Below are 15,595 nucleotides of genomic sequence, written 5' to 3' on the forward strand. Positions count from 1 at the left end.
AATTTTAACAAAAAAGTTTTATTCATGAAAGATTTCTAAAAAGATTTCCTAGTTTTAACTTTTTCCGTGGTTAATTTTTCCTAGTTTTTTATTTGTCTGGTAATACCTTTTATTAAGTATTAGTAATGAACTTATGTGTAAACGATATAATCTAATTACACTTTAACGAATGTGTAAGTTGAGTCAAAATATGTGGACATTTGTGTTATAGATCGAAGAACTAGAATGTGCATGCTAGAGTGATACTTTAGCTAAAAAGTAGTCTAAAACCACACACTTTGCCACAACTTAAACATGTGACAAGTGAAAATTTGATTTTTTTTTTTTTTTTTTACTAAATATCAATGGTAAACCCATGCATGTATTAGTGGTGTAATCACATTTATATAAATGGTGGCAAAGTGTGTAATCTTCTACTTTTTGCAGGCTTCTTTATACACATGCATGCTTGACTTGCATTTTTATTCTATTTGTTCACATTGATTTGTTCCCAAGCAATGGGGTCATCTGTCCTGGAAATGTGTAAAGTTTGACATAAGTGCAATTTTACATCGAGAGGACCCATTTCGACACGCGAAAGGACAATTTATACATTTCCACTGTTGGATATTCCTGATAAAGATAGGATTAATTATAAACACAAATGTTTTAGTATATAAGAAATAGCCAAAGGAAAAAGTTTGGCTATATTCCAATATACAAGAAATAACCAAAGGAGAAAATTCGGCTCCAAATATAAATATATATATATATATATATGAATACAAAAAAAATTTACTATGAATACAAATATATATATATAATACTATGAATACAAAAAAATTTACAATATTTTCATAGCAATTAGTTGACAAGTTTTTACTGGTTTTTAATTATATGAACCCACCATTTATTCTCAACAATATATATATATATATATATATAGTACAAAACTTAGATACAGTACCTTAGTTGTTACTCTTTAAGTTTCTCTCTTAAGATTCTATCATGTGGCTATTTAACTAAAAAATACACTTTTATCTAATGAGAAAAAATCCACATGTCAGAATCTTAAGAGATGAATCTAAAAAACAGCACTTAAGTACTGTACATAAGTCTTGTCCATATATATATGAACCCACCATTGATATCATTTTTGTACATAACATTTACAATTTGCTACATTAGCCGAGTGTGAAATTTTTTATTTTATAGACTTTCTCTTGAGGTTATCTAGATCCATCCTACTATATAGCAGCTTAAGACCATTTATATGTAAATTTAATTATGACTTTTTTAATGAGATTAATGTGACTTGTTTAAATAATACACATAGATAGTCTTATAATTTGTCACAAAATTAGTCAAGAAAAATAGTTCTAAATAAATTTGAAGCCAAACCAAATAGGAGAGGATGGATTGTGGAGTTTTTTTTTTCCCCACTAAGAAAAAAAAAATTATAGTAGTTGAAAATTGCCATTCAAATCAATAACATGGCCTTGATTCGTAATAAGATCTTAAATTCTTAATGATCTCTAGCAGGCCAATGACTGTATTGGTCTAACCGTCTAACGGCACCTCCCCAAGTACTAAGTGGAGGATCTCTAAAAATTTGTAAAAATGAACTTAGCTAATTTAATTAAAATTTGTTCATCGGAAGATCCAAAATATAATTTACGTAAAATTTGTTTTGAGTTTGCTTTCTTTATCTAAAAAGAATGTGGGATCTAATTAGTATAAACTAGCATATTTAAGTACTATTTGTAACTAAAAAAACCGAATTAAAAAATATATACTAAAATGACAACATGAAAAAATGTGGGCATTCAAAAGTCTTTGCCCAATATTTGAAAAAGTCAACAAAAAGTTAGAGTCTTTTATTTTATACTTATATATATGGAGAGTTTTTGCCCTTTTTTTAAAAAAAAAAAAACCTAGCAATATGTCCCTGTTTTGAAACTATTTAAGTATGTATCCTTATTTTGAAACTCGATTTTCTCAAAATCGAGTTTCAATGTAAAACCCGATTTGTATAGGCAATCAAATTTAAAAAATAAAAATTTATGGAACTCGAGCCCCATGAACTCGATTTACACAATTTTTTTTTTTTTTTTTTAAGTTTCATTTGGCATAACTCGATTTTAAACCAATCGATTTTTACATAGAGACACAGACCTAAATAGTTTCGAAAGAGAGACATATTGCTAGATTTTTTAAAAAATAAGGGCAAAAGCCTAGAATTCCCTATATATACTATAAAAATCTTAAGACATTTGACTTTTGATTATCTTCTAATATTTTGCAAAAAAAAAAAAAAAAACTTTACATGCGTCACAATAATTCAAATAAGTGTATATATATTTTTTAAAATCATTGTTATAAATTGTCTCAAATACCTAAATTTGTTTGGTTGGGTTTTCTTGCAGTGAAATGTAGGTTTTTTTTTTTCTTGGTGTGGAAGATATGAACTTTCCTTGATATGGAAGGAAATCTCCTTGTGAAAGAAGTAACTGAGTATTCTTTGTGTATTAAAGAATAGAATTGGAACCTTATAAATAGACATAGTTGCAAATAATTAGGTGGCTTTTACTAGGTTTCTCCTAAATTGCGAGAGAAAAAAGACTCTTAGAAGAACATGGAGTAAGTTTCATAGAAAATTAGTTTGAATGTTTGTCTATTTTTGTATGAGAGACTTTTTATGTGTATTGAGGTTTTGGAATTGTCAGTTTGTGAGTTAGTTTGTTGTGTTTGTGAGGTTTATGAGTGTAATATGTGAGTTTGTGAGGTTTGGTTAAGTGTGATTGTAATCCATATTGTTTATAGTGGATTTTGGTTGACATTACTCATGGATGTAAACTTGGAGTTACTCAAATCATGTTAAATATTGTTTTCTTGTGTAAATGTTTTACTTTATTGTTTGAATTATAGCACACCCACTACCTTCAAATCACACCACTTATATAATTACACCCTCATGAGAATCACATCATATCATAGTTTTTTTTTTTTTTTTTAATAGTAGAATGGATAATTCCATATAAATATACTAACCTAATAAATGCCTATTAGTAATTACCATTTTATCAAATTCCATATTTTGATATAAATAAAACACAGAGAGATTATTATATCATGTGGAACTTTCTCATACGCTATAAAAGTTACTAGTCATTATGTGTGCGTGTATATAAAATTTGGCTTTTGAGAGGAGATTGAGGTTATGTTGACCTAAGTCAAGATAAGGTTAGTTCCATATAGAGTTGTAAATGAACTAAATGTCTACAAATAGTTAAGACTTAACTCGGGTAAAACCTTGTTTATGTTCGTTTATTTAGTAAACAAGTCAAATTCAAGCCCAAATTTGGACTCAACCACTAAATGAGCTAAGCTAAAAGAAATTAATGTGTTAGCAAACAAACTTACTAGTATGAGATTCGATTTAAGTATATATAATATTATATGATTCTATGTATACAAGCATACAAATATATTTATATACACTTGATATTGCATTATGTATATTCATAACCAAGTTCATGAAATATTAAATATTGTTTACAATTTATCGTTAATGTAATTGGTATATAATTTTAACAATATTTGGTTGGTGAGTATAATTTTAAAAGTTCAAAAATCAAAACCATCACATCTAATTAACTCATAATATAATCTTAACTATAATTTAATTATTAATTATTAGCATAAACTTGTAGAGAGATGAGAAATTTTAGTTATGGTGTTACTATATATAGTTAAAATAATTATGTTAATAAAGAATTTTGCAAACAAATTCCAACTTGTTTAACATAAAAATGAACATAACTTGAATGTGTAATATAAGTCATTTTTTATTTTTTATTGAGAAAAATGTAATATAATTTGTTGATGAGCTTGAGTTGACTCGATTATGCACCTACTGTCCTACTTCTACTTGTAAAGTGGTTTTTTTTTTTTTTTTTTTTGGGTTTTTTTTTTTTTTTTTTTTTGGCTAGACATGCGAAGAGGTATTTTGATCGAATGTACATGACGAAAGCGATTTAGAAAAGACAAAGACAATTCACGTTCTTTAATTGCCTTCCTTTGTCTTACCCATAAGTTTGTTCCACGTAGGTTAAAGCTCTCAAAATATAGTGATTGGTTTCATTCTTTGAAAGTATAAATAATATCAAACTTTTGTTTATTTTCATATAATAATAAATAAAAAACTTCTGTTTATTTTTATCTTGTGTACTTCCACATCTATCTAATATGAACATAAAACGAGATTGATAAGCTTGAAACAGCTGTTTCATCATTTCATGTATTTTATTCAAATGTATGTTGTCAAATATCAACTCCACTCACCATATTATTATATTTAAAGTTTTCAACGTCTTTTACCGGGGTAGGCCTTTACTTTTTGTATGTTTTTAGACCCCCTTAAAGTACAAGTTGTTTAACCTAATTATTTAACCAAGTGATTATTTAGGTAAATTATTCAAATCTAGGTTAATACAAGTAAATCATATCATGTAAACAATGCGAAAAAAAAGAACATAACGATATGATAACCCAGGGAAACCATACTGGTAAAAAACCAATGAAGGATTTAACCTAACTATCCTCAAGGTAAAACAAATCCACTATGAAAGAATTGAAGTTTTTACAATAGCAACTTAGACCATTAACATCTTATTGCTACCTTGAATAGAAAACTTATTACCACGACCACATAACAGTTCCAAGTCCATGGACTACTTCTTTCTTTGATCCACATCAACCACAAGTACTCCCACTTGTGTTGTCTTTAAGCTCTTGAAACAGCAATCGAAGAGATCACTAAGCTCTTGACATCAATCTTGGTCTTGATAACCCTAAGTATGTATGAAGGTAAACACCTCTAGATTTCACAAGAGATTTATACACATAGCATATCGACAACCTCTAAAACGTGGCCAGGGTTTTTCCTTTTATACTTGAAGCAAAACATAAAACCCTACACGTCATATGAGCTTGGGCTGAGTTGGAAAATCTGCAGGAAAAACAATCTGCACAAATTTCAATCGATCGAGCCTTGCAGAAATTGAATAGTAATTTCCTGCAATTACTCGATTCAAACTTTACACATAACCATAATTTGAGCAACCTAAATCTAGACTAAATGTTTTGATCATGGTTTGTCAACATTACACATTGAAGTTCTAATACATTTAGATCCTAAAGTCTTAGAACCTAACACTTTTCTTTGACAAGTACCCAGAAGTGATGTTTGAATAATTATAAATTTTATTACACGTATTAGAAATCACAAAAAAAATAATTGAAATATATAAATTTATTAGGTTATTTGACTTAAGGTAGTTACGAATTTGGTTGTGGTCAATGGTTATAATTTTCAATTTCTCACAAAAAATTAACATGATTACATATTTTGAAAATTTAACTGTTGGATTATATGTTTTTTTTTTTTATGCTTTTAATATGCATGTTAAATTTCATACCAATTAGATGTTATTTACTATTCGATCCATAAACTTATTTTCCTTTTTTGTATAATTCTATATTATAAAAATTTGAAATTTAAATATTTGATTGATAGCATAACTATTAATTTTAGATTTTCTAAAAATTTTACAAGCGTGAAGGATATAGGAAGAAAATTTAATCTAGTGGTGGATTTGTTAAAATTCATATCCAATAAAAGATATTAATTAAGTGAAGTTGTAGTCATTAGTTTCACAACTAAGTTTATAGCCAAACTTTGTCCATCTACATATATTATTAGGTCTATTTGTAAGTTTTATTTTTAGTAAAATTGATAATAATTTAAACATTTTTCAATTATTTAACTCACAGTACATTGTTAGGAACCTGGTGGTTCCTAATGGAGATTGATGGGAATTATAGGGGAATAAATGGGGATTGTAGGGAAATTGACTTAATTCAATGTAGTCACCCTCCATAGAGAAAGAGAGAAAGAGAGAGAGAGAGAGAGAGAGATGCATTAATGCACTAACAATTGGTTTATTCTTCATTCATATCTCATATTGGATTACAATCATGTATTTATAGGAGACTAGCTCTAATCTCATTGGCCCACATGGCCTTATCCTATTGGTTCTATTATTCCCTATGTGCATTAACAATTCTAACATATGCTAAATGTGATTAACATGCTTGGAATTCTACCTAACTAACTAAATCTCAATACAACAATTATTATTCATATGCTTATAGCATTCCTAACATTTCCCTCCCCTTGAAAACACCTTGCCCACAAGGTGTTGCTTGAAATGACACCTTCATGAGGGGAAACCGGCCAATAATCCAATACGCCAAGGCATCTTGACCATAAAAAACATCAAATATTTCCAAGCATTTGACCACAGCCCAAAATAGAGATAATCTGAAAAAATAGCAGACTTAATACCAGCACTTATTGAAAATCCACATTGTACTTCAGTGTTGTCCTCCGCATCAAACAATGAGTTGTAGCAACAGCCAATGTGAACAGGAGCGTTAACTTCTTTGCATTTCCATTGCAAAGCACATGTAGATGCATAGTAATCATATTGCCACGTTGACCTTGTAAAAGTTGCATTGCGTTGCCACCTTTGCTTTGCTTGTGTTGATAATATTGTGAATAATTTTGTTTCTAAAGACAATTCTTGATGCCCTTCCACATGCTCCAGCCTAAGGAAACCAAGACTTCCATCATTAGCAAGATACATCTCATTATATGGAAAAGCAATGCTAGCATTGGAACCTTGGCACTTCCCACTATTGCCACCAAGAATGTGAATGTGACCAAGATGATCCTTCAGAACTACTTCTTTCATGGAACCCATCTGCCTTAAGACATGTTCATCCATGTGCTCAACTTCAAGACCAATAAACCGTGAACCAAGTGACACATCTTCAATTGACTCTTCACGTGTTGATGGTGAAATTGACCTCTTATTTCTGTCCTCACGTTCTCTACTCCTTGACCGTCTCCTTTTCCTTGATTCTTCATAACGTGAATTTGATGACTCCTTTCTCACTAATTCCTTTAAATCAAGAAACTCTTCAAGATTAGCCACATCTTCACTGTCATTTGCATCTTCACTGTCAAGGACAGTTTTTGTTAATTCAACAACCTGAAACTTTTCACTTGTTCCTTCAAGAAGTTGAAACTCTTCTTCGGACATGTTTTCAAGATCCTCTTGCACTCTTGAAAGTTCTTCCTTCATGGCCATGTTGGATTCAGCCAAGGCCTTCATCTTCTTTGAAATATCCTTGGCATCTTCTAAGACTTTGTTCAACATTCCTTGTATTTTTTTTCAAAAGTTTTCTTTGATCACAATTGCTCGTCTCTGGATCAACGGCTTTGATACCACTTGTTAGGAACCCGGTGGTTCCAAATGGAGATTGATGGGAATTATAGGGAAATGGATGGGGATTGTAGGGAATTGACTTAATTCAAGGTAGTCACCCTCCATAGAGAAAGAGAGAGATTAAGAGAGAGAGAGAGAGAGAGAGAGAGAGACGCACTAATGCACTAACAATTGGTTTATTCTTCATTGATATCTCATATTGGATTACAATCATGTATTTATAAGAGACTAGCTCTAATCTCATTGGCCCACATGGCCTTATCCTATTGGTTCTATTATACATAAACATCATCTATTCCGTAATTCACACACACAAAATAAAAATTTTATATCAATGGCAGCACCACATTGACTTGAGGAGGTTCAATGTTCCTGGGACAAAAATATATATATATATATATAATACTTTTTTTTTTTTTTTGGATATAACCACCATAAAATAAAATTTTGAACTCCCTAAAAGATTCTCCACAACAAAACAATTCAACACCAACATTTATCTTGACATTTTTAAATGAAAAAAAAAAAAAAAAAAAAAAAAAAAAAAAAAAAAAAAACTCAACAACAAACTAATTTGATCTAGAAAAAAGAAAATGAAAAAGCAAGTCCAACAACAAAAATTAGTAATTTGTTGATCTTAAATCTTAGAAAAATACAATTAAGTGAGCAGTTAAGTGTAAATACTAAAAGACAATTAAGTGTGAGGTAGTGGATGTAAGGTATGGGATAATGGGGGTGACGAAATTTTTTTATTATTTTTTTAATGATTGTATTATTGTGTTGAATTTTCATAGAGTAATGTAAAAGACACAAAAAAAAAATAAATAAATAAATCTTCATAATGAATAGAAATGCCAATAAGTTTTCAAAGTTGATTTAAATTGTTAAATAAAATAATTTGAAAGAAGTAAAGACAAAAACTAATAAATTAAAGTATTCTAAGTAATAATAATTAAAGTTCACTTAACAAAAATAATTAATAACTTTATTAAAATAAGGATTTCCAAGATTTAATCTTAGATACAATAATTAATATTTTCATTATACCATGAAATAATATGCCAATGAACTAATAGTTTATCCTTTATTCTCTTGCTAATGCTATGGGTAAATTTTTTTAATAAAGAAATCACATGTTTTCACAAGATTCATATCCTATCTAAGATTTATCTTTTAAGAGAACTCGTGTTGACTTCAAAATATTTCCTTCGAATCATGGTTATGAATTATGAGAAAAGATCTAGTTTATTATCCTAATGATCAAGAAAAATGAAGTCATTCTCAACCTCTTCAATGCAAATTTGAATGAATCTGTTAAAAAATATTCTTGGAGCCGCCACTAATTTATATAAATGTTCCTATACTTGTGGACACATATTATATGTACAAAAATGGGATGCTAAAAGGAAAATATTAAAATCACTAAAATTCTATATGTAAGTTGTAGGGTCACAATTCAGGGCCCACGCCTAACAGGCATGAGATTCCAACCCAAGGAGCCCGAAACAATGAATTTATAGAGAATGGGCTACAGAATTAGGCCTTAACGAAGTAAGTACTAGCTAAAATTGGGCCATGCGACAATCGAGAGTAAGAAAATCCCCTTCATGTCCATTAGGTGTTCAATCCGAGGAGACGTGGAGGAAGTATATCAGTCCCTGCTTAAAGGCTATGGTCCTAACACTGTTCTTCTGTTCTAAGTTCCTTCCTTTTCTCATCCCCTTCTTCATGGGGAATTCCCTCTCTTATATAGCTCTCTCGAAGTCATCAAGGCTTTACATTTGTTGGTTATCTAGACCTCCACTTGAATGCCTGTCCCATCGAACATCCCCCCATCTTTTTGTGAGTTGTGGTAGCCAAGATAATACTGTTCACAAGTCCTCTCCACATTAATGCGGCCAGAAAAGTAGCTGTCATGCATTTAATGTGGTAGCTGCAGCCTCTCCCATTGGCATCCTACACTTTCCTCCTTCTTACGGGCTTATGAGACTCATCCTTGTTACCAATGCTCGTAGGTGGGGATCTTTCTAGCTGGCAGAGTGCATGTTTGAGTCATGCTTGGTACGTCCGAGGAGACATTTCTCCTCGGACTGCCTTTTAGCCATCTTAAGGCCCATCTTTTTGTGAGTTGTGGTAGCCAAGATAATACTGTTCACAAGTCCTCTCCACATTAATGCGGCCAGAAAAGTAGCTGCCATGCATTTAATGTGGTAGCTGCAGCCTCTCCCATTGGCATCCTACACTTTCCTCCTTCTTACGGGCTTATGAGACTCATCCTTGTTACCAATGCTCGTAGGTGGGGATCTTTCTAGCTGGCAGAGTGCATGTTTGAGTCATGCTTGGTACGTCCGAGGAGACATTTCTCCTCGGACTGCCTTTTAGCCATCTTAAGGCCCACTAGAGTTGGGTTGGGGGCCATTTTGGCACTCACACCTTCTCCTCGAACGTGGTCGCATTTTCTATATGGGACCCAAGGCCCATTGTGTGACCTTGGGCCTTTGCCCTTACATAAGTGTTTCAAAATGATGTGTTTTCCATAAATATATATATATATATATATTTTTTTTTTTTTTCTGTAGTTGAAGTAACACTAATTAAAGTAGGTCTCTAAGCTTTTTATGATAAAATTGGGAATGCACTTAACCTTTTTAACTCATAATACCCAGACAAGAACATCAGTAAGAGAGTCTATACAAAAAAAAATTTGTCACTTGCTGATGGTGCGATAAATTGTTAATAATAAGTATAAAAAAAAATTAACCTTAATAGAGAATCCTAACAAATTCAATAAAGGTTTGATAAATGTTGTCATTTGTGTGTGTGTGTGTGTGTGAATGTAGCATTACTTACTCCATCAGTAAACCCAACAAGCTGAAGCGAGTAAATAGTTTTCTGTTACCTTCTCTTACCCGCTAGCATTAAAATCAACAATAAGACTCTGTCCATTAACCTCTCTTTGCTGTAAGTTACCAATTACCTCTACACCTCTCCTTTGTTTTTGTTAATGACCATTTTATCTTCTTCTTCTTTTTTCTTACCGAAGAGAAATGAATTTCATACTTCTATTCATGGTTTCAAAAACAAAACGAGGTCAGCCTTCTAATTAGCCGGCTCTCTTTATAATATTGAATCTTGTGCCAATATCTCTTTGACTCTGTTTTAGTCTCTCTTTCTGTTTGTTATTTGTTTCAATCACATACTTAAAGTGTCTTAGAATCTAGCTACCTAAGCGCCGTCAATATCTAAAGCTGTCATCAAGTTCAAACCAGCTGGTGCCTGGTGTTCTGCAAGATTTGCGCATAATATTTGTCTGTTCCTCTTCTTTGCATTGAAACCTTTCAGAACCTCCAAAAGGGTACTCTCAGATTTGCTTTCTGCACTGGGATTACGCGTCTTGAAGCTCACATGACCCAAAAGGTGCCAACTTTGCTCTTTCTTGTTCTGTTTGTTTCATGGGTTTTTTGATTTCAATAGTATTTGTTAGTTCTTGTGTTGCTCTTCCTGTATAAGAACCCCAGATTTCATTTCCAGCTCATCTTAAGAAAACCCCATCTATCTCTTTGTTCTTCAATAAATTTCCAGTCTTTAGTAATGATGGGTTGTAGAAAAGCTGAATTGTTTACCTGGGTTGTATCATTTTTGTGCTTGTCATGCTTGTCTAGTGGATTTAATCCAGTAGACAATTACCTTATAGACTGTGGATCATCCACAAATACTTCAGTGGATAGCCGGGTATTCATTGCTGATAACCTGGCTTCAAATTTGCTTTCAACCCCTCAAGGTGTTCTTGCCAAATCCAATTCGACATCCATCACACTCTTCTCAGATTCACCGCTGTATCAGACAGCCAGAGTCTTTACTGGATCCTCAAAATACACCTTTTCAATCCACCAGAGTGGGAGGCACTGGATCCGCCTCTATTTCTATCCCTTCGTATATAATAGTTACAATATGAGTGTGGCAAATTTTGCTGTCTCAACTCAAGACCATGTCCTTCTGAGCAATTTCAGTGTGACAAGCGGTGCTGTTGTTAAAGAATTTTCTCTAAATGTGACATCAAATGACCTTGTAATCACCTTTACCCCTTCTGCCAATTCAATCGCCTTCCTAAATGCCATAGAAGTGGTTTCAGTCCCTGATGCGCTCATTAGCGATGATGCCCAGACCATTAGTCCAGCAGGAGATTTCCAAGGGTTGTTGCCTATGGCACTTGAGACGGTTTGGAGGGTGAACATGGGTGGGCCAACAGTCACACCTAATAATGATACACTTTGGAGAACTTGGATTCCTGATCATAGTTTTTTAGTACAGCCAAACGCTGCCACGAATGTCTCAAATATTGCAGCTGTTAAGTATGTTACAGACGGAGCAACACAGGATGCAGCTCCAGAGACTGTCTATGGTACTGCCACAAAAATGAACTCGGCAAATAATCCTAACAGCAATTTCAATGTGAGCTGGGAGTTCGATGTGGATATAGGATTTGAGTACCTTGTCCGTTTTCACTTTTGTGATATAGTGAGTACTAGTCTTAACGAGCTCTACTTCAATGTTTACATTGACCCCTGGCTTGTTGTTTCGAATCTTGATCTGAGTACTCGTTTGAACAACGAATTGGCTGCTGCATATTATATGGATTATGTTACGGTGACAGCTGTTAGCAATAAGCTTCGTATAAGTGTTGGTCCTTCTACTGTAAAAGGTGCATACCCCAATGCCATCCTAAATGGGCTGGAGATCATGAAACTGAACAATTCTAAGGGCAGTCTCAGTGCGGCAGATGCTGTGATTAATTCAAGTTCAAAGAAAAATGTAAGTGTGATGGTGGGTACAATAATTGGGGCCTTCATTGCCTTAGTGTTGGCTGGAATTCTCTTTATGCTGTTCAGAAAGAGAAGAAGACTAGCTCGTCAAAGACTTTCTAAGACATGGATTCCATTATCCACAAATGGAGGAAATTCTCAATCCATGGTAAGCAAATATTCTAATGGAACAACTCTTAGTGCCATCTCTAACATTGGCTATCGCATTCCTTTTGCGGCAGTTCAAGAGGCCACAAACAATTTTGATGAGAGTTGGGTCATTGGGATTGGTGGATTCGGGAAAGTGTACAAGGGAGTTTTAAGTGATGGTACAAAAGTGGCTGTAAAGAGGGGAAATCCTCGATCCCAACAGGGACTTGCAGAGTTTCAAACTGAAATCGAGATGCTCTCTCAGTTCCGCCATCGCCATCTTGTTTCACTGATTGGATATTGTGATGAAAAGAATGAGATGATCTTGATATATGAATATATGGAGAATGGGACCCTCAAAAGTCATCTTTATGGCTCAGGTCTTCCAAGCATGAGTTGGAAGGAGAGGCTTGAGATATGCATTGGATCAGCTAGAGGACTTCATTACCTTCACACAGGGTATGCAAAAGCAGTTATTCATCGTGACGTAAAGTCTGCTAACATATTGCTTGATGAGAATCTCATGGCCAAGGTAGCTGATTTTGGGCTCTCGAAGACAGGGCCTGAAATTGATCAGACTCATGTGAGTACAGCAGTGAAAGGAAGTTTTGGGTATCTTGATCCTGAATATTTCAGGCGGCAACAACTGACGGAGAAGTCAGATGTGTATTCATTTGGTGTGGTTTTGTTTGAAGTTCTTTGTGCAAGACCTGTTATTGATCCATCCCTTCCAAGAGAAATGGTGAACTTAGCTGAATGGGCAATGAAATGGCAGAAGAGAGGGCAGTTGGACCAAATAATAGATTCCAGTCTTGTGGGAAAAATTAGACCAGATTCTCTGAGGAAGTTTGGAGAGACTGCTGAGAAATGCTTGGCCGACTTTGGTGTTGACAGGCCCTCTATGGGAGATGTCTTATGGAATCTCGAATATGCTCTTCAACTTCAAGAAGCAGTTATTGATGGTGATCCTGAAGAAAACAGTACTAATTTGATTGGTGAACTCTCCCCGCAAGTGAACAATTTCGGTGACAGCAATACTAGTATTTCTGCTACACAGTTTGAAGTGTCAGCCGTGGATGATCTCTCAGGTGTTTCCATGAGTAAGGTGTTCTCACAGCTGGTGAAGTCTGAGGGTAGGTGATTGGTTGGAGATAGTATACTCTATTGTTTCAGCTACTTTCTAATAAGACTTCTGTGCCTTTTTTACCATATTGTTCACCATATTCCACTAGATAGGACGTTATCTTGGTTCTGTTATCCAAAAAATGAGACCCGGAATTGTCGAAATATGTTTATTTTTTCTGATAAAATGATTTTAGCATCCCCCTGTGGCCTGTACAATATGTGGCTTGTTTGATTGACTACTTTAAAGTTTGAAGAGGAACCCTGCTCCTATTCTACAGTACTTGAAGTATTTGACCATTTGTAGAGGTGTCCTTGGCAGAGTTCTGCAATCAGACTGCGTAAAATGTGATTTGTGAGTTCTCTTTAGTACAGAAAGGCTGGTGGTTCAAGTGAATTTTAGCAGTTTACAAGGATGTTGTATCTGAAAGTTGTCATTGTAGTGTGTTTCTTTCTTTGTATTTTATAAATTCCCCAACTCATACATGAAGCAGCATGTTAAAGATTACATTCATTATTTACTTTGGCTTGTAGTATTTGTTGTGAGTGTATTTTTGTAGTATGATCCTACTATTTACCGTCATTCTTGCTGATGCTAACTGCAAATTTTATTTTCTTTACCTCTGGACGATTTGGCTAGTTCATCTGTGCCAATTATTATTATATTTTTTCCCTCTGATCTTGTATTTAATTGGTTGCATCTTGGATAATAATGAGTTCAAATATTGTCACGGGGCAGTTGGGGGTGCCATAAATTATGGTCCCTTAGTTTACATTTATGATGTCACGTTGTGATGGAGTTTTATGGACTCGAGAATATGGTGACAAAACTTCTGTTCCTCTATGATATTATCTCTATCATTCAATGAGTAGGACTTCTCCAATGGTTATATATGACCCAAAATCGTCTTTTGCAAAATTATTTCAATTGCATTATGTGTGTGTGTGTGTGTGTGTGGGAAAGTTGCAATTTGTGTTTCGAAAAACAAAACAGAACAACGTGCATTACTTATTGGTCTAAATTTCATTGTTCAATGAATTTATGTGATGGCCGTAGTCTAGACTATAGTATTACAACTTACCTAACTTCATGACAGATATGAAGAACAACATGCCACCCACTAACGCACTAAGCAATGAGCCTGCAGTCCACTATGAATGAGTCATGAGAGTGATTATAAAACATAAAGAAACTCTGAAAAAATAAATGTCACATGGATCAGCCAATTAGCATAGATGCCACGGTTCTACCTTTAATATATTTAAATATCCTCTTTCGGTCTTTCCGCAGAAGCTGAATTGGTATTTTTCTGTGCACAAAATATAAGGGGTTTAGAGGAAAAAGATTCGAGATGAAATAAATATGTTGTAATTATTTCTCAAAAAAAAAATCCTCTTTCTAATTATTAATTTTTTTTTTACAAAAATTATTTTTCTTTCTTTTTTGCTCTAATATACTTTTTTACTCTAAATAGAGTGTTTAATAAGCAGTGTAATTAAACATTTGGTCTACGACTTTTATTTCATGTTTCAAAAATGGTTTCTGGCCTTTCAAAATTTTAGTTAAGTCATTAACCTTTTAAAAGTGTCAAAAAGATCTTTGATGTCAATTAGTTGATGAAAAAAATAATACACGGCACACGCAAACGCTAAACCAAGAACTGATACTAACGTAGAGCCTTCAGCCTAGACGATAGTTAAAAAAAAAAACCTGCTATTATAGAACACGTTAGGAATCTTTTTGACATCAACATTGAGTTAAAAATAAAAAAATAAAAATTCATACAATCTTCAGCTGTCACCTATGCTCTATGTCAATACTTTTGCTTGAATTCAGTAGTTTCATTTGATACGTCATATTTTTCTATCAATAAGTTAACAGTAGACATTTTGATATGCATTTGATATGCATTTAAAAGGTTAAGGATTAATCTAAGTTAGGAACTACTTTGAAATATGGGATAAAGATTAATTACCTAATTTTTTTGTTGATGTTGTTGTTGTTGATAATTTAATAGTTACAATGGGGAAGAAAGGGTTTGAATGATAGATGTTTCTATTGAAAACATCAGAAAGTGCCAACCAATTAAATTACAAGTAATAACAAAGCCAAACTATCTTCTTAAGAGGGCCAATGTGTAAAAATTAGTATATATTTTTTATAGAAATTGTAAGGAGGAGGAAGTG

General features: G+C 33.2%; 1 protein-coding gene across 1 annotated transcript; it reads left to right on the forward strand.

Moving 5' to 3' along the window:
* Positions 1–10,395: 10,395 nt before the first annotated feature.
* On the forward strand, positions 10,396–13,929 carry LOC126732599 (receptor-like protein kinase HERK 1). Its single transcript, XM_050435547.1, has one exon. It carries the CDS (start codon positions 10,926–10,928, stop codon positions 13,425–13,427), a length of 2,502 nt encoding a protein of 833 aa, XP_050291504.1. The 5' UTR covers positions 10,396–10,925; the 3' UTR covers positions 13,428–13,929.
* Positions 13,930–15,595: the final 1,666 nt, after the last annotated feature.

The sequence above is a fragment of the Quercus robur genome, chromosome 1 (assembly GCF_932294415.1).
Source record: "Quercus robur chromosome 1, dhQueRobu3.1, whole genome shotgun sequence".
Classification (NCBI taxonomy): Eukaryota; Viridiplantae; Streptophyta; class Magnoliopsida; order Fagales; family Fagaceae; genus Quercus; species Quercus robur.